Consider the following 24,409-nt stretch of genomic DNA (forward strand, 5'->3'; position numbering starts at 1 on the left):
CCCCTTTCGCACTGGACAGAGACAGATAGCGGTGCTTAATTTTCTTTACACAAGATTTCCACTCACGGGTGGGCGGCAGCGTGTCTCGGGCTCGACGACCGTCCATGGTTATGATGGTTATTAATATCTCTATTCGCTCTTTTAATCTGGCCTATCTGTCACATGCGCTGTGACTGCTCTATCTAATCTGAGTATCCTTCAGTCTGTCCTCAGTCTGATTGGAAATTAATGAAGGCAAGAGACGCGTGTGTAACCACGTCTTGTGTCGGTCTTTCTCGTTCTCTGATATTTAGTGCTAGCGCAGATGTAGCCCGTTCCTCTGTTCCTCGAGCGTCAAGCTGACTCTTTGAGAGCTGCACCTGTGTAGCGTAATCCAGTCATGAGTGTGTTGTTTACTCACAATTGTTTGGTGCATTTGAAAGCGTAGCTTTGATCCATGCAAAGATTTTTCACTTCACTTTTTTTTTTACTCCCTTCCTCTCCAGACTGCTAATGTGGTTTCTACTTATAGTGGAAAGGGTTTTTCAGGAGGAAGGGAGGGTTGGATTTTTGTTTTGTTCATTTTTTTTTTTTTTTTTTTTTGACCCTCGGGATGTGAATATGACAGTGACCATGGACGGGCTTGTCAGACGCCATGTACGAGATGTTTATCTAAGTGCGAGCGTATAAATGGGTGTACGTCCGTGACAGATGAAATGTGTTTGTAAGCAAGCAGCTGAATATTGCATGTGCTGTTCGTGCTCGGTGTGATGCGGCATGCTGGGATATGCAACATTTTTAAGACAGCATATTGGTGAGAAGGAGATGTAGTTTGAGATCCCTAGACATCAGAGATCGGGGTTGTAACTAGACTTTTTCATGGGGGTTGCCAGGTGGTTGCTATGGTTTTTGACTGCTTTTTTTCAAAGAACCCACTTCAAGTTTCTGAAATCCTGATATGTCCCTCCTTCACAAGTCTTTAACTTAAGACAAAGTCAAGAATTTTTTTAAAGGCAAGACATTACAGGCAAAACCATGGCTATTTTGGGCTATTTTGCTTCCAAACCGAAACGTTTGCCACTGTGTCATCAAAGCAATGGTTTTATCTTGCAATTGGTGGTTCCCCTTCATTGTTAGAGTGTGTAGCCCTTTTTGAAGTGTTTCCCGGGCTAGAAAGAAAACACCCAAAATGCAAATTTATGTTTATTTGATTATACTTGATCTCTTTGTATCTGTCGATTTCAATTACAATACATATATTTAAAGGCCATTAAAAAAAGTTTTTTTCATGCACTAAGGCTTCTCTACTTGATTAGCACTTACGTACAACAAACTTTTTTTCCTTTCTATATTCTGAAGGATTTTACAGAATGTTTTGTTTGTTAACATTAACCTGATTTATAGATCATTGTATTTCTCTAAATGTTTTTTTTTTTTTGTGCGGTGTTGGCAGTATTTTGAGAACTTGTATTTATGGAGTTATATAAAGAAATATCCAAAATCCCCTAAACACAAATTACTCGAATATGTCAGGCTTACTCGAATATGTCACCAAAAGGAACTTGGCTTTATTCAGTGTTCAGATTTCTGATCTGGAAATGTATGCAAATCAGTGCATATTTAATTAGATAATGAATCATTGCATATTTAAAAAAAAAAACATTTCATAAAACTTGTAATACAAAACAATTGTCTTAAAATACTGTGATTTAATAAACTGGGGAAAGTATGGCAATTTATACTATTTACACTATTCACATGCAGTGCTTAATACAAATTTAGGATTGTATTCGCCAAATGTGTTTCCATCAAAGTTTATGTGCAAATCTTCTTACAGAATAAAAAAGAAAAGAAAAACACTAAGCAATATACACTTTTTTTTCCCTTTTTTTTTTTTTTTAAACCAGTGCCAGTCAAAAAAGGTCCACTGTATATTGTCAGTAGTGTTACTATGTATTAATTACATAGAAGTCACTTTCAAACTAGGCAGCTTTCAGTTCTGTTAGCAGCTAACTTGGACCTGTTATAAAATCTGCGTAGGGAAAGCTTTCGCTCTCACTCAAGATCCCTGATTCCTATTAAAAGGACCGGGTGGCCCGAATTCTTTTTTTCAAAGATCAGGAGTAAATGCGCTTGCATCTTAAGACGGCCTAAACAACATTTTGTGTTTTTTATTTCACCCTGTTTCTCCTCTTATCCTTTACAGAGCAAGTGGGACAGGAGATCCTTGCCAACCTGAACAGCGACCGTGAGAAGATTCAGAGATCCCGCGACCGGGTGAGTTTACAACCACAAACACACTCAAACAACTCCTGAGACAGTCCTCGGGAGGCTACACTCCAAACAGAACAAAAACACACACTTTTCTCACTAAGCAATTACGCAGGCTTACAAATACTTGACTTGATCAGATCTTGGCTCTTTGGGATGACACAAAGTGCCCTAGATCAGACACTTGACAAGAGGACAGGAGCACACTCAAGTGCAGGCAGTTAACACCAGATCACACCTCTCAAGCATTAGCATAGCAGGCCTGCTGGAGTGATTGATTGAATGTACAGAGAACAGAATGTTTGACACAGAGCACAGCACCAATAAGAAGCCTTTGTAGTTGTCCTGTCTCATGTGGTGAGGTCACGCATGATGCAAGACTGTCTAAACGGGCATAGATGGACAACAAACACCTCCGGACAGAACAAGGGTTTGTTCTCTGTTCTTCCGGCTGCTATAATTCTGAAAGTCTTTCCGCAGTTTCATGTGTGACTGTGCTGGTCACTAGATACTTTTCCTGATATATATTTTAATAGTGGTCTCAAAAAATATTTGTACATTTAAGCCAAATTTAAAAAATACCAGAATTTCACTGCAATAATATAAATTAATATTAGGCTAATTTGCTAATAAATTGCGGTCCTTTTTCCAGTTGATATAAAGCTGATTTTTAGTTTATGTAGATATAGGTGCCCTAAAATAACTGTATATCTATAGTTTTAAAATGTATGAACTAAAAAGCTTCTTTTTTTGTTTTTGTAAAATGTATTTCTTAAAATGGTCGTTGTATCTTTTTGTATCTTATTCAATGAGATTCATACATAAAATGATGTGTGACTTAAGTGTCCAAATACTTTTTGTGGCCACTCTATCTAATATATGCAGAACATTTATAAATGTAATATATCCATATTTCTCGATTTAACTTGTTTCTCAGTCTTAATTAAATTATATCTAATTTAATTAGATTTTACATACAGTACATATGTATAGTATACATACTTATATACATATATGTATATATAACCAGCCATATCGATTCACTTAGTTTGAAAGGTGATGATATAGATGGCTGTTGTGAGCTTTTTTTGAGTGTCACTCCTCCTACCAGGTATCAAATGTCTCTCCTTACATACTCATCCCATACCCCCCCCCCCCCCCTCCTTACTTCAACCTTTATTTGTTACTTTATCCTCTGCATGTATAATCGTTTTTACCTTTCCATATCTCAGTCCATCCCTCTTATTTTGTTTGTCCCTGCCGTGTCCACCGTCATAGTCTTACCTCTGTCTCTTTTTCTCTCTCTCACCCTCTCTTTCTTTCCTAAAGACTGATATAGAGAGCTCAGTCAGGGGCCTCTCTGATGGCTTCTTATGAAGGATGCTTAAAGATCACAACATGGCAGTTGGGCAGGCAGCTCATTTCAAAGGAAATAAAACATTTCCTTTCAAAGGTCTGCTGTCTATGGAGAATAGCTCTCCTTCCCTGGAGCCCCGACTGGCCCTCACACTTTAAAGACATTTTGCCGGGCAGGAAAAATGGAGAGGAGAAAAGAAAAGAAAGCATGATAAGAAGACATTAGATGGAAAGAGCAATAAACTGCTTTTTGAGAGAAGGAAACGGCAGATGAAAGAGTTTTTGGAGTGTCTCTTAACAATCAGTTCACTCAGTCTCTTTCAAACAGACGCACACAAACACTAAGAGAGACCTAGTGCCTTGCAAGCAGCTCTATTACTATTGCTCATCCTCAGTGAACAAGCATTTGAACAAGCCTATAACCCTAACTTTAAGTTTAACACATAACTTATCCCACATCTACTTGTTGAGTAGTGCTATTACGGTTACGACCAATCAGAATTAACGTTAAAATGAGTGGAAAAATCCCATAGACTAAGGACTATAATTCCACAGACTTCCGGTCATTCAATTCATAGTTTGGCTTCTTTGTTTCTAAGTGTAGCATTTTGTCCTGCAATTTGATTTGCTTGTACTAGCATTTCAAAATGGACCCAAAATTGTCAATTAGGACCAAACTGCCACCTCATTGTTCAAAATGTTTGTATGCCATTTGTATTCCAGAGTTCAGCTCAAATTGGCATTTCCGAATGTCAAAAGTAATGTTTTTTGCATGATAAACTTTAAAATAAGTTGGACATAAATGTTGACTTCAGGTTGTTTTCAGGTTTCGTAGTCCGTATTCTTTACTCCGAGACATGGATTACATCATTACAATGTTGCATTTTCTCCCTGGTTTGGTAGACTTTGACAAGACATTTTAAAACAGACCAAAATTTGTTATTCGTATGAGAGGGAATCATAAAAATATTATTAGGAGTCACGAAGATTAAACGATTATAAGAGACTTGATTGACCAAATTTCATCTCATGTAAATGTTGGTTTTTAAAATGTCTTGATGTATGGCCAATATTCCTGTTTCTGGTTATGCTACAATAGTTGTTTGTGGTATTTTTCTTTATTTAGGTTTAGGCCTGCATGACTGTGACTCTTAACTCTATTCAGTGAAATTCAGGCAATGAATCAAGCTACTGGGAATCATCTTACCAAGACAATTTGCTAGTCTGTAATCAGACTCTGCTCTAGATCTGCTGTACTGGTAATCTCTTTTGTTGTGGGACTTGTTTTGGGTTCCTAATTCACGGAGAGCTCCACCGTGTGTTTTCGTGCTGTCACGACTTTGACCAGAGAGTGAAACGGAGAGGGATTTTGGGAAAAGCCAAGGGAGCTCTCATGGGACAGATCCATCGTTGAGAGAGACATCAGGCAGCTCTTGGGCTGTTGGTGATGCCAGAACCCAAACACGCCTAAAACCACATCTGTCCCTGAGCCTGCCCGCTAACATACACATACACACACGCACACATACAGTACACATGTCCCTGCTGACTGTGAGGACAGAGAAGGAGGGTTTCTCAAGGAGGCCAGCCAGAGTCATGTATCTGACGGCTGCCAGAACTCTGGCTTCACTTCCATAGCAATGTCAGCATTCCTAAACACACACACACACACACACACACACACACACCAGATGGATGACTTTTACTTATGGGTCCCGCTACATGAACCATATATTGAATATTAAACATACACATTTAAAAGAGGAAGGAAGCGTTGCAACAAACAACGGAAATAAACAACGCGGAAATAAAGTTACTAAATGAATGAAAGTTAATTTTAGTAGCTTCTCTCACTAAAGTAGACATTCCAAAGCCCTATTTGGACAGTAATGGTTTCTCATGGGGTTGTAAGGTACTTTCAACATTAACAGGGGTTAGTCGGTGATTTAATTGCTGCCCGAATCCAGAATGTCAGTGTTTTTCTCCCACCACCCACGTAAAAAAAAAATCCCTGGCTGAATTACTTATTGTTTCTTGACAAACACCAAGGTCGTGTGGTAATTTAATTGCCGTCCGAATCCACATCACTGAGTTTACAAGAAGAGATCAGTTAAAAGTTCTCTGTTTAAATCCTTTTTGACCACTGCCAAGCACTGTACAGTTGCGCTTCGCTGTAATTTGGATGCATTTGAAAGATGTAGCCTATACTTTTATTACTGAAATGCTGGAAATTATTTACAAGAACGATGTTTCATAGCTGCTCAAAGGAGAAAGAGAAGACAAGCATGTAAACATTTAAAATGGGCGTTTGTTATGGCAGCAATTATATATATAAAAATATAAACCAAGCAGCTTTATGTTTACCTCATGTAAATAAGAGGCTGTATTAAAGGGGGTTATTATGACCTTTTACAAAGTCTTGGTTTCGATGAAGCCCCTCCTTCCGAAATATGAAATGTGCTGTGATTGGTTAGCTGGCCCATTGTGCTATGACTGGTCCAGTGTGCTTTGATTGACACCAAAGCAAAGTGTTGGTGCGCGTATTCGGGAAATATCCCGCCCCTTCATAACAGCAAGCTCCACTCACTCAGATGTAATTTCAAAACCAATGCAGGCCTGATTTAGACTTAATAATAACAATATTCCAAGCATACAACATTTGATTGACAGCAGACAATCATGCACTGACCGTAGAATCACAAAACTCGCTCCTCCACCGTGAATTTATCGCCATCCTAATGCATGAGTTTTATCACTGACGTCCACATGAGAAACTATTACCGTCCAAATAGGGCTCAAGCCTATTTTTATAGCACAAATGTAACATGACCTCTCTAACATGGACATTGTCTCTTTTTCTCTCTCTTCTTCTCCCAGCTGAGAGAGACCGACGCTAACTTGGGCAAGAGCTCTCGGATCCTGACCGGCATGCTGAGAAGGTAAGAGTAAGGTAGGGACCGTTTCTGATACCTCTCTATGGATGTGTTTGACAGTGGCCCTCTACCATCCACTGCATGAACACACAAATTAACACGCTTATTGTTATGCACTGTGGTTGCATAGCATGAATCTAAATGGTCTTCTGAGTAATTAGTAGTTCAGTAAAATCCAATGACCCCAAACACCCAACTTCCATGGAATCAGCACACTTTTGTCACATTTTAAATCATTATTATGAGGGAAATTTTGTGTATTTAAATATGCAGGGTTCGCAACCTTTTTTAAATATTGCACTTTTTTATTAGCAATTTTGTTTTTGCGATCAACTGGAAACATCTTGGAAATCCACATTTTATTGTATTTATATATTTATTTATAAGCATATTTATTTTATACTTTATATTTTCTCTTTTTTTTTTTACAGGTTTATAAGTTCACTAAATCAAAAGTCTGCATTTGTTTGATCAAAAATACCGTAAAATGAAATAAATATAATAATTATTTTATATTTTTATATAAGCTTTTTATTTATTGTGATAGCAAAGCTGAATTCCCACCAGGGAATATCGGGCCTTTTTTGTGCTTAGTTTTCGGTGTGTTCCGCAACAATGGCTCAAGTCGGATGGCGTCTGGGTTTTTTTGGCCGGTTCAGCACGTTGAATTGGCATCGGGTCGTCGATGAGAGAGAGAACTCTGATTCGCTGTTCAGCTTAGCGAACGAGTCAGTGCAAGAGAATAAAAGCGTGATGAAAGTGAGCAAAGAAATAATTGTACGTCATCTTACCTGAGCATTTGAATGCACGAATATTTTCATAATAACATGAGCCGCCTGGAATGAAGAAAGTGATCAACGTGATTGATATTCAAAATGGTAAGAGAGCGCTGCTTTGTATTTCTGTAGTCCTAGTTTCGGTTTCCTTTTTGAAAGATGAAAATAGACTGCTGATATAGACAGATATTTACTTACACGCAGGGGCAGAACACACGTGCTACAGTGGTTGACAGTAACCTATAGTCCTTTTGGTGTGTTTAAACGCAGCTTTTTGGCTGAGACGCAGCCATGTTTAGTGGGAAGCGATTGGGGGTCATTTCAGTCACTTCCTGCCGTTATTAAGAATCGAACCTGCAACCTTCGTGTTACCAGTCTGACTCGCTGTCCCCTCAATAAAGTTAGATTTAACAGATAAGAATGCCCAAATCTTTGCTGTAACTTTTAAATAAAGCATCCTTGCTGATTAAAAATATAAAAAAATATAAAAATAAAATAAAAATCTGTGTGTGGTTGTAGTTGTAATATATATATTAACTACTGTTAAATGAACTACTGTTTAATAAATATTATTTAATGAATCACCATGTTCAGATTCAGATTCTGGCTCAAGTCACAGATTCAATGTGAGCATAGTCATCATGCAGTTGGGTTTTTTCAGCACTCATCTGCTCTAAAGTAGATCTAGCGTTCCTCCCACTATTTTGTCTCTATGTAGTATCGGCTTTAAACAGCAGAACTCATCATTCATATCAGCAGGTTGATGAGATATTGGCTTTTTTCCCTGTGTGGTAGATGTGAGATAACTGAAGCAATGCACAGCTTCTGTCTCTCTCTCTCTATTCCACTTACTGTTGTTTTCTCCACCAGCCTCATATCTCTCTCCTTCACACGCACACGCACAATTCAGTTGAACGTCTGTCACATCTCTGCTTTATAAAGTGCCTTTGCGCCCTTGTCTGAACCGTGACGGCAAGGTTTTGTTTCTTTTTTTCTTTTTTTGATTAAGAGTAATATGTAAATGACACCAGCTAAATTTAAAACCCCGGGTCCAGGAAGGAAGTGCCAATTGAAATAGATGCTTCAGTGGTCGTAGACAATCAGGACGTGTGCGGCGAGCGAGAGGGAGAGGAGGAGAGACAGAGAGAGAGCAAGATGCCGGAGACGTAGACTGTAACCAATATTTCTGCATATGTCTCCATTTTGTCAAGTCTCATTAGAGGGGCCGCGGCCGCCCGGTGTCACAGAAGCTGTCCAGAAATCATTCATCATCCTCCTTTCCTTCCCACCTCCCTCTGTTTCTTTCTTATTCCATCCCGCCCCGCCACTAAGTAAATAACACGCACTTATTTCAATGTTATCATATTAATGTTAAAGTTCAGCTGTCACCTAATGGGAAGACTAAATCAGACGTAGCATTTAAGCAATGTAGTGCTGCTGTGAGGCCGCCTCAAATCAGGATTTATGAGCTTTTGCATGCGCGCCGTCTCCCTTCAGCCCTCTGTCTTTCTGCATGAAGGCCCACCGCACCCCCAGTTCTTCCTGTCTGCCTAGAAAAGGTCTTCTCTCTCTCTTTTACTCTCACTCTTTCTCTGTATCTCTCTTCCTAACTGGTTTTTAGCTTTCTGCTTGACAAAAGAGTAAATAAAGCCTTTCCACACGTTACATTTGTGTGGCATCTCAAAGCCATTTGCAACAGAAAAGTAGCCAAAACAACAAATAGATGGTTTGGGGTTTCTTTCTGGCCTGTTTTTCATCTTTATTAATTTTTCTGGCTTTCATTTAATTCCATGCTTGCTTAGCCCTTGGACATTTGATTAATAGCACAATTTATTGCATATTACTACTACATATTACTTTTTTAATCCAGTATAAAAAATAAAAAAGTGTTATTTATAAACTATTATCATATTTTTTTAAATTTTCTTTTTTTTTAATGTTCAGTTTTCATTTTAATTTAACATTTTCTTTATTAATGTGCTTTTGTCATTTTTTGACAAAGATTTTTAATATTTCTATTGAACTACAATGCATATTATTTATTTCTGTTTTAACACTTTTAGTATTTGTCTTTTTCATCTAATATTTATATTTTATTTGATTTAGCTTTCAATCAATGACATTTTTTTAAATATAATTTTAGTTTTATATTTAGTCACTTCACAGTGTACATATAAATATTCTTGATCATAAAATTTAATATAGACAAATTATAAACAGAAGCAAATAATCTAATTAAACATTCCCAGTTCTTTCTCTTTTTTGGTTAGCAATCACTTATAACAAAATAACATTTTGCTTGCTAGCTTTGCATAATGTTAACTGGTTAAGAAAAGAGCTTTTGATAAACAAGAACAACTCTTCATTTTTGATAATTCATTGAGGAGGAGGAGGGGGGATAGGATCTTTCACAGCAGTGATGAGTTTTGTACAATCTGCACTCATTTTCTTCAGAAAATGTAAAAATCTGCACTTGCATTGTCACTTTTCTGGGTCAATGGAGTTTGGATTTGTATTTTTCTGAAATGACTTTACAGTGTGATTTAATTCTATGCTCGCGCCGGGTAAAGATGTGAGGGTAATTTAAATGAAAGAGAGGTGAACTTGACTCCCCGTGGCTCTACGTTACTTGATTATCTCCTTTGGCCTTTGTACACACACTCACTTACTCCAGGTTGTGTTTGTCATGGTGAGGTTCACAGGCTCTAAGCAGTATGTTGAGGACGGAGCATTAGCCCGCTGTGATAAATATTGTTGTAAGATGGAGACAGAGAGACCCGCGCTGCACCAGATGTTTACCCTGAGTGGAGAGCACTGTGTGGGTGAGGACAACTAAAGTCCAAATATGTGTACTCTGTGATACTTCCGATGCGAGGACGCTGCGTGCATTTTGAGCTCAGCTCGTTTTCATCCCGACTTTCCAGAGTTCAAACGAATCTGTTTATAATACACTGGTATCAAATAAGAGATGCGTATCCCAAAAGGTTTCTAACAGAGGGATTTAACAGTGACACATCTCTGATAGTCTGGTAATTCAGCTCTTAATCAAAGTAAACTCACATCATGATGGGCAAAGCAGTATTACTCTCCCAGTCATCTCACTCTCGCTCTCTCTCTCTCTCTCTCTCTCTCTCTCTCTCTCTCTCTCTCTCTCTCTCTCTCTCTTCTCCCTGAGCAGACTACTGAGCTGGGCCGTCTCGTGCTCCAACTCGCTCTAAATTATTAATGGACAGCTTCAGAAACTCCTGAGGGTTTTAATTATATTGTCATGGTCATACTCATCTCATTAACTTTTAATGGCAATGCCTGCTTAAAGAAATCATAATATTATTAAAGAATAATCACACCAATTAAAACATTTGCCTTGATTGCGGATTGTCTAATACACAAGCCACTGGATTCAATCGAGTCTTCAAAGTAGCTTGGGAAGAGGGCTGAAGCATGCGTGAGCAATGTGACCTTGCATGAGGAGTTCTTATACTTGCAAACTTACAGTTGGAATTAGTTTGGTAGGTTTGTTTTGGAAGAGTATGTATTAACAAGACTTGCAACTGAGAGCAGCTCCCTGATGGCTTCACCTGTATTGATTTTTTAAAGGGATAGTTCACACAAAAAAGAACATTCTGTCATAATTTACTCAGCCATATTTTGTACTAAACCTGTATTACTTTCTTTTGATATATTGAAAAACATCTCCGCGTTTGTTGTTTCTGTTTTGTTGATACAATGAAATTCGACGGGGTTCCAGTGTTGTTTGGACACCAGCGTTCTTCAATATGTCCTTTTGTGCTCCAAAGAAGAAAGAATATTATGCATGTTTATAATGACATGAGGGTGAGTAAATGATAATGGAATATTGATTTTAGGTGAACTTTCTTTTATAGGCCTATTAACACATAGTCCGATTTGACTAAACAACAGTGGCCCTTTATACCTGGTATTAACATGAATTTCGCATGCAATTTTTTTACAGAGTGCGTTTACACTAGCCTGGGAAAACCCTGACGAACTTCCAGCAAATTTGAGATTTGCTCTGCAAGTCCGTCTGGCCAAGAGCCCATTCAAGCCCATTTCCAATTTTTCCAAATCGAGGCACCAATCACAAACGTTGAGGCGGGCTTTACACGATGACGATCGCTCTGATTGGTTTTAGGTCTATCCAATTGTGCCCAGAGACATTCGAGCGACGTCCGTTGGTGACGCCACCTTTGGAAATGGGCTGTGAATTAACCTTCCCCAGACCCACTCTCAGTTACAACTGAGAAGGGTCTGGTGTAAACCAGGATACGTTTACACCTTAATTCCAGTGTGATCAGATAGCGATCCAATTACACCTGCTCATGTAAATTTCCATATTACATTAGAAGTTGTGTTAACGCAAACTTTCTGTCTTTTACCGACGTTTAAAAACATTTAAAACAATGATTTCTTGCATTTAATTTTCCTTCAGTTAATTAGAGAAAAAGTTTTAAAGCTCTCTTTTTAGGGAGGGAAATTAGAGAAATAAGATTTCAAAGTGTAATCCAGTGAAATAATTTGTTAATTGGATATTGTATTATTTTCCTTCATGTTGTGATTCTGATCACAGTGCATCTTGAACCTTTCTTCTATGAAACACAAAATAAATATGTTTGTAACAACAGTTTTGACTTTTGTATGGATAAAAAAAAAAAAACTAAAAATGTCTCAAAATATCTTCTTGTATGTTACACAGAAGAAATAAAGTATTGAGTAATTTAAAGTCAAAGTAAATGAGTAAATTAAGACAGAATACATTTTTAGGTGAACTATCTAGGGCAGGTGTAAAGACGGCTATTGTTTTATTTTATAAACTTACGTTTTGTGAATACTTAGTGTGACACGGAATTTCACCTCAAAATGGCTGTGATGGCATCCTTATGGCTTCAGAGCTGGAGTATGGGTAAAGGCCTCCTGCTGATGTCGACAGAGAGCGAGATAGCAAGAGAGAAGGGGTAGTGTTGGGATCAGTGCCCAGCGCAGAGATCCTGCTCAGCCTTCCCGGCCTTCCACGGAGACCGGGGGCCTGATACCGCATGCAGGTGGTCGAGTCAGTCGCCAGGCAGATCAAAAAGTCAAACCCCTGGGTGGACCTCCCTTTGAAATGGGAATGGGGCAGAAATATCAGACAGAAAACATAACCAAGCCCCGCACCGCAGAACAGCTCCATATTCATGGCCGAGCTTAGAGGAGCCAGGCCTCGATCTTCTGAAGGAGCCCACAGTACAGCTGGACACTGATTAAGACATCAGGTTTTCCACGTCTCTGGGCACGAACACGGCCACTTACTTCGAGTGTTGTGCGTTAATGTGCAAACAACGGGAGTGCCTTGCGTGTCCCCCCCCCCCACCTCTTTATGAAATATTCATATTCATAACACATTACTTGTGAAGCAGAGTAGCTCCGACTTTGTACATCCCGAACAGCTGTAACACTTCTCTGTCACTAAGCGCTCTGATCCCAGCAGCGATTAGATCAGTAGACGTGGTATTGTGAGAGGTGAGCCACACTGTCACCTCTCTCTCTTCCTTGATTTTCCTCTCTGTCTCCCTTTGTTTCTACGTTCCAAGAGTCGTCATCGGCACGGCGTGATAGCAGATGAGAAAAAAGTGGGAGGGATGGTGGCGGGAGAGCGAAAAAAAACCCAGAATGTGGCTGTATTCTGGTGTTTGCCAGTCCCATTAAACAGACATTTGCAAACAATGTCAAGAGGGAGGAGATCAAAGCGCAAACCCCAGAAAAGCGGGAGCTCTGATGTCCTGAAGATCTCCAAATTTAGACTTCCACCGTATTGGCTCCCAGTTCCTCTCCCAGCTTGGAATATTAACGACGTGCTATGTAGGTCATATAATTAATGTGATTCAGGAGCACCAGTGGGCTGTTGAGGGATGCAAATAGAAAGAGTCATGGGGGCCCTCTTGAAGTCTTGTTATGAAGTTGAACAAAAAGATTTGATATTATTTTTAATTGGAGCTGAAAGATATAACAAATTATAGTTCAGTGTGTGTTTTCCCTCTTCTCGCTCGCCTTTTATTCTTTTATTTATTTGGCTTCTCCCTCGTTCTGCAAAGCGAGGGGAAAAGCCTCGTTAAGATGCTGGAGCCGAGAGAGCAGGGTGGAGAAGTGACGGGGGCACGGCTCTCTTTCTCCCACACACTCACTCCCATCCTCGCAAACAAACTCCTACACGCACTTCGCCGTATAGTTTTGTGCGAGTACGAAATTCTTTGACATCAAGGTCTGCTGTCAAAATCATAATGAACGGCTGATATAGACTGAAGGAAGAACAAAGATTGTTCAGAAGCGAAGTCGTAATTTCGCTCCGTCTAAATTTACCAACTGTCAAGGTGAGGCATTACTCTACAAACTAACCTTTATAATAATCCTGATGTTCTCTTCTATACACTTAAAGTCACGTGTTGAGAATCAAAAGGTGCTTAGTGCATCTGTTCTGCTGTTTTTGATTCTGTGATCAGTCATTTTCCCCTCCCCATTGAGTTTTTTCAGTGGCATGAGATCTTGAACGAGCCAAAGTTCAAAATTTGGAGCAATTTCCATTGGTAACTGTCTCCAGAGCGGCAGGCCCCTCCTCGTGGGTGCTCTCTTCCCAGCATTTCTCTGATTTCCTTTCTGAGCAGCTGTGGCGAACTCCATGTTCTACATTTGTCATCGAGTCTGAATGTTGCCTGTGGAAACCATGCTCCACCACCATAAATGTTGGTTTGGCGGATGCCATGAGAGTGCTAAATGTCACAGTACCCATTGTTTGTTGGTACAGTCATGTGGGGTTGCCTTGCTGTTTGCTAGGCCTCTGAATTCCAGTAAAGATGGCAATGCAGCTGCATGCAATGACATTCAAGAAAATTCTGTGCTTCCAGTTTTTTGGCAACAGTTCGGGGAGATCCCGTTTCTGCTCCACGTGACCATGCCCCTGTACGCAAATTAATGTCCGTAAAGAAATTATTTACTGAGTCTGGTGTGGAAGAACTTGACTAGCCTGCACAAAGCCCAGATTTGAACCGCACTGAACAAACTCCTGATCTCAACCCCATTTACTTAAAATATGCTTGTACGGTATCCTTTATAATTTGCTTGTTTCAGTCAATTGTGGAGTGCCTCGACTGAATTAAAGTGAAGTGGCATTGATGAGTGTGTTTATACGTATCATGGAGCGTAATGACGCGCATCTGCAAGATTTACTACTATAACTGAGTATCTTGTTGCTCTCCTGGTCACAGCTCTCGCAAAGGCCTTTTAGACGCTGGGGTGTTTTGTACCCTTCAGGAATGCTGCGTGTCAGGTTTATTTTGGACAGCAGATACTCTGAGCATCTTGTGTGTCACAACATTTCAGTTCAGATGTCTGGAGCTAATAGTCTTAGTCAGTTTTAGTCAAATGGCACTGTGTGTGTGTGTGTGTGTGTGTGTGTGTGTGTGTGTGTGTGTGTGTGTGTGTGTGTGTGTGTGTGTGTGTGTGTGTGTGTGTGTGTGTGTGTGTGTGTGTGTGTGTGTGTGTGTGTGTGTGTGTGTGTGTGTGTGTGTGTGTGTATACAGATTAAAACTGACTAACACTGTGTTAGCTCCAGACACATGAACCTCATCTCAAAAATTCAGTATTAGTATTGTGAAATATTATTGCACTTAAAAATAACTGTTTTCTGTTTTTATATATTTTAAAATGTAATTAATTTCTGTCATGGAACATTCAGCAGCCATTACTTCAGTGTTTAGTGTCACAATATCATTCTAAGGTAATATGATGATTTGGTACTCATGAAACATTTATCATTATCTAATATTATCAATGTTGAAAACAGTTTTGCTGTTTTGTAGAAAACCGTGATACATTTCTTTTTTTTTATTCTTTGAATTGAAAGAAATTCAATTGAATTTTCACAAATAAATAACTAGTTAAAAATATTTGAATTAAAATACGATTGTATTGGTGTATTTATCAACCTTGTCAGTATCATGTGTCAGATTTATGTTTTCGTTTAAGACAAGTTTCAGGGGAAGAGACTTTCTCTGCATGTTGTTAGTGCGACTTTTATATTCAATAATGAGTACTGATGGCTCCATAGTGTGTGTGTATTTGTGCATATACCGTCAATGTGTAAAGCTGTAAAGTTTCATGAGCATCTAAATGAAGAGTTTGTGAGTGTATGTGTAGCAGGCTGCCGGAAAGTTGACAGGCCTCTGGATAAACCCCTGTGGCACACACACACACACACACACACACACACACACACACACACACACACACACACACACACACACACACACACACACACACACACCTCAGCCTCATTACCCACTGCTGAGAGCATCATGGATAACAGTGACACTTAAACTGTCTCTCCCACTCCTATTAGTGTGTGCTGATTGCCTGCTTTGGAAAGCACACACATGTTTGAGCTGCAAACAAACTCAGGACTGACATGTTAAGTGATGAGTTTTTACACTAGGGCTACATCATTCTGAAAGAGAGAAAAAATGCATGTGTATATATCCATTCCACTATACTAAAGCTAGCAGCATCTATTTAGCCTCCATTTTAAGGTAGGACATAATAATATAGGACAGTAATCAATCTTTTGTGGCATAAGGACCCCTCACCCAGATATTTGTGTCATCTAATATATGTGTTAAATTAATTATATTTAATTAATTTATTACATTAAATGTATGTATATATATATATATATATATATATATATATATATATATATATATATATATATATATATATATATATATATATATATATATTTAAAAATGTACATGAAATGTGGAATATATTATTTGATATGTTTTTTTAAAAACATACATAAGTGATTAAATCATGTTTCTTTTAACCATTCATCGTAATAACAGTAATATAATATATTTTATAACTGTATGTACATAACTGATATATCAGTCCACAGACCCTCAGAGATGAAAAGTGTAGTAAGTAACACTATCATATTGGTTATGGTATTTTTTTATGATGCTGTGGTGACTGAATGCTTGAGAACAATTGGTATTTTACCCTTGAAATAATCCTGCCTTTTACATCTTTACGTCAGTCGATCTTTTCCACTTTTCCAATTATTAAACTCGGTGGGGTCACTGTGTATGACATTGGAGTGACGGGCTTCTCCTCCTCTATCGTTTCCGACCTCGTAAAGGTATCGCTCGTCAGGGTGTTAGCTGCGCTGTTCTGAGATCAGTGACTACGTCCCCCTTGAAGTGGCTGCAGTGTCATTCCAAGGGCAGTGTGCCGTTTGATCTGGTGTCGGGCGGCTGTCGCTGCACAGGGCCCTGTGATTGTCCTGCGGGGAAGGAGACAGACATCACCTACCTACCTTCAATGAAAACTTCTTCTGGAACTTTTTGATTGACAGTAACATTCGTCATGGCGACCAACTTTTATGCCCTCTGTTGTGTTTTCTGTTCTAATACATGGTAAGAGGGTGCATATTTTCTGTCTGGTCTAGTGAAATTGAAGCACTACGTGTGTGTGTGTGTTTTGGGGGTGAATTTGAGCATCCATCAAACATTTTCGAACAGTTAAACCGCTGTTTGGCATTAATATACACATGGCCATTTGCCTGTCATTTTGCCTGCCATTGCCTGCTGTTTGCCTGGATCTCAGAATTTTTCAGCCTATTGATGACATCATATATATATATATATATATATTCGGTTCTCTAAAATGGCCAATCAAAAGAACCATCATTGCAGCTATTGTAGCCAATTTGATTTTAAATGTTTAATACAGGAACTAAAACAATATATATATATATATATATATATATATGTACGCACACACACCGAGAGTTTGAATAGTTTGACAGTTTGAATTGATTTGTGTAAATTCTTTGGTCATTTTTCTACTAATGAGAGACAATATCATCATGATATTCACAATGTTGCTTATGAATTCTGGTAAATTGGCCAACTTTTGTCATCTCTTTTTCATTAGGTTGAGTTACATAAAAGGGCTTTCCTGAAGTGACCCTATTATCTGATCCCATATTTGTTTAATTTTTTTAACTATTGGTTATTTTGTCATCAAATTCTTTGAGCAGGCACTATCTCCTATTTCGCACCCCACCCCACCCCACCCCACGTCCTGTGCATGTATAGTTCTTGAAATGAAGAAGGGTTAGAAGTTAGGGAAGAAGGGAAGAAGTCAAGGTAAAGGTGAACAAGCAGGGTTAGTGACTCTTCACATTTAGTCTCTGTGAGAAATCTGCATACATATACGTAATGTCTTCCCTGCACAAGCTTTCAGACTTCTCTTTGTTATATTGTCTTTCATATTTTCTCTTCCCCCCACCCCCCTCCCCCCAACTTCCTTCACTGGTCCAATTAATGTGTTTGTGTTTAAATTAATAAGTGAATTGATAAAAATCTCAGTGTCAGTGGGTGACAGGTTTTGTGTGTGAATGTTTGTATGCGTGTGTTTTGTTTTGGAGAGAGCGAGAGAGCTCACGCTGAAGGCCCTGAGGCATGTAAGGACTTTATGGCTCACCTCATACGCTCATTAAGGCTGTTGTTCGGCTTTTGTTGCATAATTACCTAATGGCAGCTTTAAAAAAACGACTTTACTGTCTTTGACTGACAGCGTATTGCTCTTTCGAGTCATCTTTGTCTCCAAAACCTTTGTCTTTGGCAGAACTAAAGCAAGGATGCTTTCAACATCTCTATATGAGGCAGCGTGTTGATGGTGACTTGGAGTGTGTTGTTACAGCTTGTACCAGCTGTACCACTTATGTTGAGTTTGAATGACTTCTGAAGTTTGTATTGAGGAGATTTGATGAAATACCTGAACTCAGGCATGTTTGATTAGTTGATTTGGTTGCTGATACAATCAGTTGTTTTCAGGACATTTCTAAAGCTTTCTGACCTTTTCTCTGAGGGGGAAATGCTGAGGGGAGGCCGGGTGCATTCTAGGTAATGTGATGGTGCCAGATCCCAAGGATCTTTCCTCCTGGACTCATGAATGATACAACCTCTTTAAATGACTCATTCATTGGACTTTTTTTACCCTGCAAATTGTTCATGCATGACCACTGAAAAATGTCCTCCTAATACTATTGGATTATGCTAAAGTGGTCCGCACAGACACTAAAGCTTTATAGCACAGGCTGTTTCACATGAACTAGCTAAAAAGTTGTATTTGGTTTGTTTGCAGCCAACTTGGAAACATAAAACTAGTATTTTTAATATGTAATAATATATTTCATTTAATAATTTGCAAGATGGACTGTACTTCTGTAGGTTTCATGCTTTTTCTAGCTTTATCTTTATTAAGCTTGATTCACAGAAAAAGTTTAGAGTTGCTCAATGAAACTTTTATTGCCCATGTATGAAAATCCCAAATTTTTGCTCTCTGCTTGTCTCAATGTGCGCTGAATGTGTACAGATCCTGAGTCAGTTGTAATTACAGGCGCCGTATGCTGGTACAGGCTAATGACAGGTCTGTGGTCTGTTTGCTTTTGTTTGTTTGGAGTACAGCGCTCCACAGTAGGGTATCTTCCCAGCTGGCAGTGCGTGCTGGCCCTTGGCTGTGCATCTGGGTTGGAGAGGCGGCCGGTCCTGGTGCTATAGCAGGCCTTATGCCAGCTGGAGCTCCTCAATCCACTGCTCTCCTCCTTTCTCCACTTTGTCAGCAAAGCTCGCTCTCTCGTTCTCGAGCTGGCAGCCTCCCCCGGCAACACCCACGTTTGTTTGCACCTCCAGGGTCAACAGCACCCTGTCGCTACCTGTCTTTCTGGATCGCACCTCTCTCCCAAAGCTGCGCCAACTCCCAAATTGAATAGTCTCTTTTGCAAGATCCACCACAGGGATTTACTAAATGCTTCTATCTTTAATCCAGGTTATTTTGTGTATTATTGACTTGATTTACTCAAGCTTGACTCCTAATATGATTTTGGATTGAGCAAAATAATGTAAGCTCAAACTTGACTCCTAATATGATTTTGGATTGAGCAAAATAATGTAAGCTCAAAGTCAACATGAAATCCAAATGAACCCTATTTACTTTATTAAAACGTGTTCCTTGCACGATTCGTTGGTGCGAATGTGTAACACTTCACAGTAAGATACAGATGTTTAACATTAGTTAATACATTAGCTATCATGAACTAACAATGAGTAATAATTTTGCATCATTTATTATTCTAGGTTAATAATAATTTCTACATCATTTTAAGTTGTAAAAATTAAGTTAATATATTATGAACAAACACTAAATAAAAATTGCATTTATTTAATATTGGGTATTAACAATGAACACAAATGAACAATTTATCATGCTAATAATTTATTTAAAATATTAAATTTATAAATTTACAACTAATTTATTAAATGTTGTAATAACTCAAATCATTCTAAAAATGTTATGGAACACTCTCATTTCAAGATCCAGTCAGTTTTCAATGGGTAAAATCCTGCCCTTGTATCCTGTTTCACTCAGAAAATATGGACGCAAACTGGGTTTGAATAGTGAGTTTGTATTGACTTGGACAATGACACAAAGAGATGAATGCAGAATTTTCACATTTTCTGGGCATTACTAACATGTACATAGTGTGAAAGTTGTGGTTGAGTTTGAACTTATTTAACGATTGTAATGACTAGAGTAAGAGCTGGAATGGACACTGACATTTGTTGACAGTTAGTGAGGTCATACAAACATTCTGTTCCATCCTCTCCTAAATTCAGAGGCTAAGCGTAATTACGTTGACATGGCCAGTGACACGCAAGCTCACACGTTATCGAAGGAATGGTCTTCATTCACAAGAGCTCTGTAATTAAATATCCTCCCCAATTCAGGTGCCAGCATGTCTCTCTCTCTCTCTCTCTCTCTCTCTCTCTCTCTCTCTCTCTCTCTCTCTCTCTCTCTCTCTCTCTCTCTCTCTCTCTCTCTCTCTCTCTCTCTCTCTTCTCTCTCTCTCTCTCTCTCTCTCTCTCTCTCTCTCTCTCTCTCTCTCTATCTCTCTATCTCCCTCTCCCTCTCTCTCTCTCTCCCTTCCATGGCCTAAGTGTGTGTGTGTCCTTGTCCTCACTTTTCAAAAAGGCTTATAAATGGCCAAAACATGTTTTTATTTGAATAGTGTTTTGCACGTTTCTGTGATAGGTAGGTTTATGGGTATGTGTTGGGTTAGGCAATAGAAAATGTCATTAACCTGATACAAAATCGTTGGAAGACTATGCAATGTACTCACCAATATGGTGAAACAAACGGTTCAGTACATTATGGGGTGAGTTGAAATTTCTGTTTGTTCATGTTCACATGCATATCCATCCAGAAGTTCTCTGGTGACCCGGTCAGTCCGTTTGTGTATTTCACTGTTTGTTTGGTTACGATGATGCTTCCTGTCTGCTCGCCAGTGCTCAGGAAGAGTCAGCGGTGATGGCGCCAGGGCTAACGTTATGAGGAGGTTGTCAGGACTTTATCCCCATTGGCCTGGCAGGCTTGTGTCACTTTCCCAGCCTATTTGCTGATGGGGTTCAAATCCCAAACCTCAGCTGACCTGAGTACATACCTGCTCATCACACGCATGTGAGTGTGCACTTTCCGGAGACATTTTTGTGATGTTGCCAGACTGTTTGCTTTCTTGAACGGCAGACACACGGAGGTTCTGTGCCTGCATTTTAAGCAAAACCCGCTGGCAGACTTAAGCTTTATTTAATAAGATGTGGATGCGTAAAGTCCTGTCTAAAACTGCCCTGTGGTCAAGCATTTTAAGCTTCACATAAACCATCTTAAACACTGCTTTCCTTTCACAAATCTTTCATTATAGTTTTTGGTAGCGCATGAAGCAGAGCAAAAGCGAGACATCCCGAGAACAAACAGTGTAATGCGAGTATGTAAAGTCTGAGACGCTTTGTCCTGCCTTAATGTTCTGTCACATCAGTCCAAACAGAATAGACCATATTTATTTCTAAATACATGTTCTTCCAGGAAAAACTCCTTCTTTCTGTCTATCTCTCTATCTACCCGTCTATCTATCTATCCATCTGTGTGTGTGTTTGTGTGAAAAGAAATAACTGATTCTAATCTGCCTCAAACAAGCCATCAGTAATTCCAGCCTTACTTCCTGCACTAACCTACAGTACGTAGATTTTGTAAAAAAAAATAGCATAGTGCGACACAGAGTGATCACATTTATATCATTTTGTGTATAAAAGTGCTAAAATGTTTCCGACATGCACTGTAAGTGACTAATTGCAACAGACTGGGCCGTCTGGCCAATGAGATCAGAGTAGGCTCTCTGAAAGGAGGGGTTTAGAGAGACTTAATTCTTTATTGAGCCATTTCAGACACTGTGAGGAATGAGTTCACATTGCAATGTATATTATGAGAAAATGAAAGTGTTTTTTTGGCCTTGGATACATGTAAACCAATTGTAGGAGAAAAAAATTAGGAACCTTTTAAAATAGCATAATAGGCACTTTAAATGCATCCTGTTTGGTAACTGAATTCAATTGAAGAAATTTAATTGGAATTAGAATTTTTCTATGTTTACTTGAAACTTCTAAGAGCACATTTGTTTGATTAAAAAGTCTTAACGTGAGTATTTGCGTAGTATGTATAATATGTTTTGTAATATTGTAGTCTTTAGGCATCATACAGTTCTTGCACATATTCCATCGGTGTATTTTGCTTTCACTGTGTGCTTTTCTTTTAGTCAGTGCTTTAGAGTGTATTTTGGTTATTTTCACACTAGATACTCCCATCCAGAGAGTGAGAGTGGCACACATTGTCTCCTGCCCGTAAATCAATCAATGGATGGAGTGAGTGTTAGCATGCTCCCTTCACCTCCCTTCACTCTGGCCACCTCACTATAGTTCTGACACTGGAAGTGCTGACCCATCTTATCAGCACCAATCAGCGCCTCTATTACCCACTTGAAGGCTTCATTTATTCACTATATGGAATTTTGCCCTCCTGTTTTCCAGCATTGGTATATTGTAACTAAAACCCTCAAGGTTCCTATTCACATTGTTCCTTCGCTCTCGAGTCGTTTTCTTTCTTGTCGTTGTGTCTTCAGTTGTTTTGTTTAGTTGTGGCTTCATTGTGAGGTTTATCTTTCTGGGGCCAGGGTCTCTCCTCAATTGAATAGGCTTGCTCTAGCTGTGCCTGGATGATGAGCAGGCCAGGGCTACAGCGCTGAGTTGTGCTGTATTGTGTCCTCTGAACGAGGTCTTTGTGATGACCCTTCCTCACAGACCAGTACAAAGACAGCAGTGAGGACTGGTCCACTGCAAGCCCGCAACAGTGAGAGACTCCCAGTCCAGCACATAATGGCCAAAGACACGTGCCATTGTTTTGCATCTTCAGACCATCCCGAGAGTAAAGCTCTGATATACATGTATCAAGCTATTTTTTTTAAAAATTGGCCTTTTGTAGTTTTTAATCCATGTCTGTTAGCTTTGACATCTATAATGCTGTGAAAACTGGAAATTACACAGAAGTGAAAACTGTGATTGTCAAGTGATTTCAAGGGTTCTTTAAAAGAAAGGTTTTTTTCTTGTTCAGAATGTGTTTTAATGATCTATTCAGTTAATGGCCTTCCTCCAAAGAAATGGATGACACACAACCCATATGAGATTAACCTTTATGCTCATAAAGTCATTCAGCGTTTAATCTGTGGTCATTAGCTTTCAACAGTTTTCTAACTCTTTTTTTTTTTATACTTCAGTCTCTTTTCCGTTTTCTTCTCAAGATGACTACTCTGCTCTGATCTCCACACAAAATTTACACTGGGGATTTCCAATGCCACCTCCCTCTTGACTGTTGATGTGATCCCAAGGAGAGAAATGATGTTGGCCCCCGGCGCTATTAGTGTTTACATGAGGCTGCAGGCCGTGGTAATAAATGTGTGTTCTGCTTGTTCCAGTTGACTGCTGGTGCTGATTTGAGTTAAAGGGTCAGAAGACCAGACTAGAAGTTTGATGTCCATGGTAAAACCTTCAGCCTTGCATTTTCATGTTGTTCTGTGAACAACTCTTATTTTATAACAAATTAGTATTATTATTAAACATTTATTAATTTAAGAGATACTTTTATTTAAAGCGACATTCAAAAATGCATCAATAGCAATTTGGCATACAAACCAGTAATATTTGTAGTATTTATAATATAATATTCATCAAATATATTAATACATTTATATTTATTATATATACAATATATTAAAACTTCAATTTGTTAATTATTTTTGTAATTAATATAATATAATTAATATATTAAGGACACCAAATCATTTTCTTTCATTGATCCTGGCCAAAAGGCTGATTGCAGTGATGCAACATGCACTTCATTGCGCCAGAGGCTGTATTATTAATGCGCTGGATATTTATTGTGCCATATTTTATTGAAATTCTTGAATTTAGCCCTTACATTATGTAAAGTGCGTGGATTGTTCCACCTCATCTTTCTAGCACTGTTAGATGTGTTGGTGGTCAACACTGGGTGCTTTTTAAGCCAGCAGGAAGGAGTGACCGTATTGAGCTGAACTTGCATCTGGGTCTGAGTACTTCCTCTCCAACCTGCTGAATAAAATGTTTTCCCCTTTTCCCCATTTTGCTAACGGTAAACACTAAGATCCAGAAACAAATCAATGGCGCTTTCCTTTGAAGTGCCTAAACGCATTACGACGGCTGCGTTTTAATTGGCCAAGAGATTCGCAGATCAATACATGGTGTAATTGGCTGACACAGGAAGGGTGTGAGACTTTATTATCATTAATATTTAGACATGATCTGGGAGGACCTGGGTAAGGTTAAATGTACATCAGCGGCGAGTGTCTTTGATCTGGCTGATAAGTAGATCGATTTGGAAGCTAAGAGGTCAGGTTGGATGATGCGCACCCATTTTTATCTGTGCAGGGAGGTTTTTACTCTGCAAAATCCAGCTAAACCGGTACAGGGAAGAGCATGAGTCTCATGACCAATGTCATCAGTGTCACTCAAAACTTTAACTATTGTAAGTCTTGTAAGGTATCCATGGCTATAGCTGCGTGCTGCTCATCTAATGCTACTTAGCCACTGCGTCTATCATCGAGTATCCAGAGTAAGT

The 24,409-nt window shown here is 39.0% G+C and overlaps 1 protein-coding gene across 4 annotated transcripts in view; it reads left to right on the forward strand.

The window, feature by feature from the left end:
* vti1a (vesicle transport through interaction with t-SNAREs 1A) overlaps positions 1–24,409 on the forward strand; it is a 123,055-nt gene that overhangs the window by 75,329 nt on the left and 23,317 nt on the right. For 2 of the 4 annotated variants that reach the window (XM_079595508.1, XM_079595507.1), the window contains 2 exons: positions 2,186–2,256; positions 6,484–6,556. In XM_079595508.1, the coding sequence (XP_079451634.1) occupies positions 2,186–2,256; positions 6,484–6,549 (137 nt within the window). In that variant the 3' untranslated portion in view covers positions 6,550–6,556. The remainder of the gene's footprint in view (positions 1–2,185; positions 2,257–6,483; positions 6,557–24,409) is intronic. The other 2 variants (XM_079595506.1, XM_079595505.1) reach the window with 1 other exon arrangement.

Source organism: Phoxinus phoxinus (genome assembly GCF_949152265.1).
Source record: "Phoxinus phoxinus genome assembly, chromosome: 21".
Taxonomy (NCBI): Eukaryota; Metazoa; Chordata; class Actinopteri; order Cypriniformes; family Leuciscidae; genus Phoxinus; species Phoxinus phoxinus.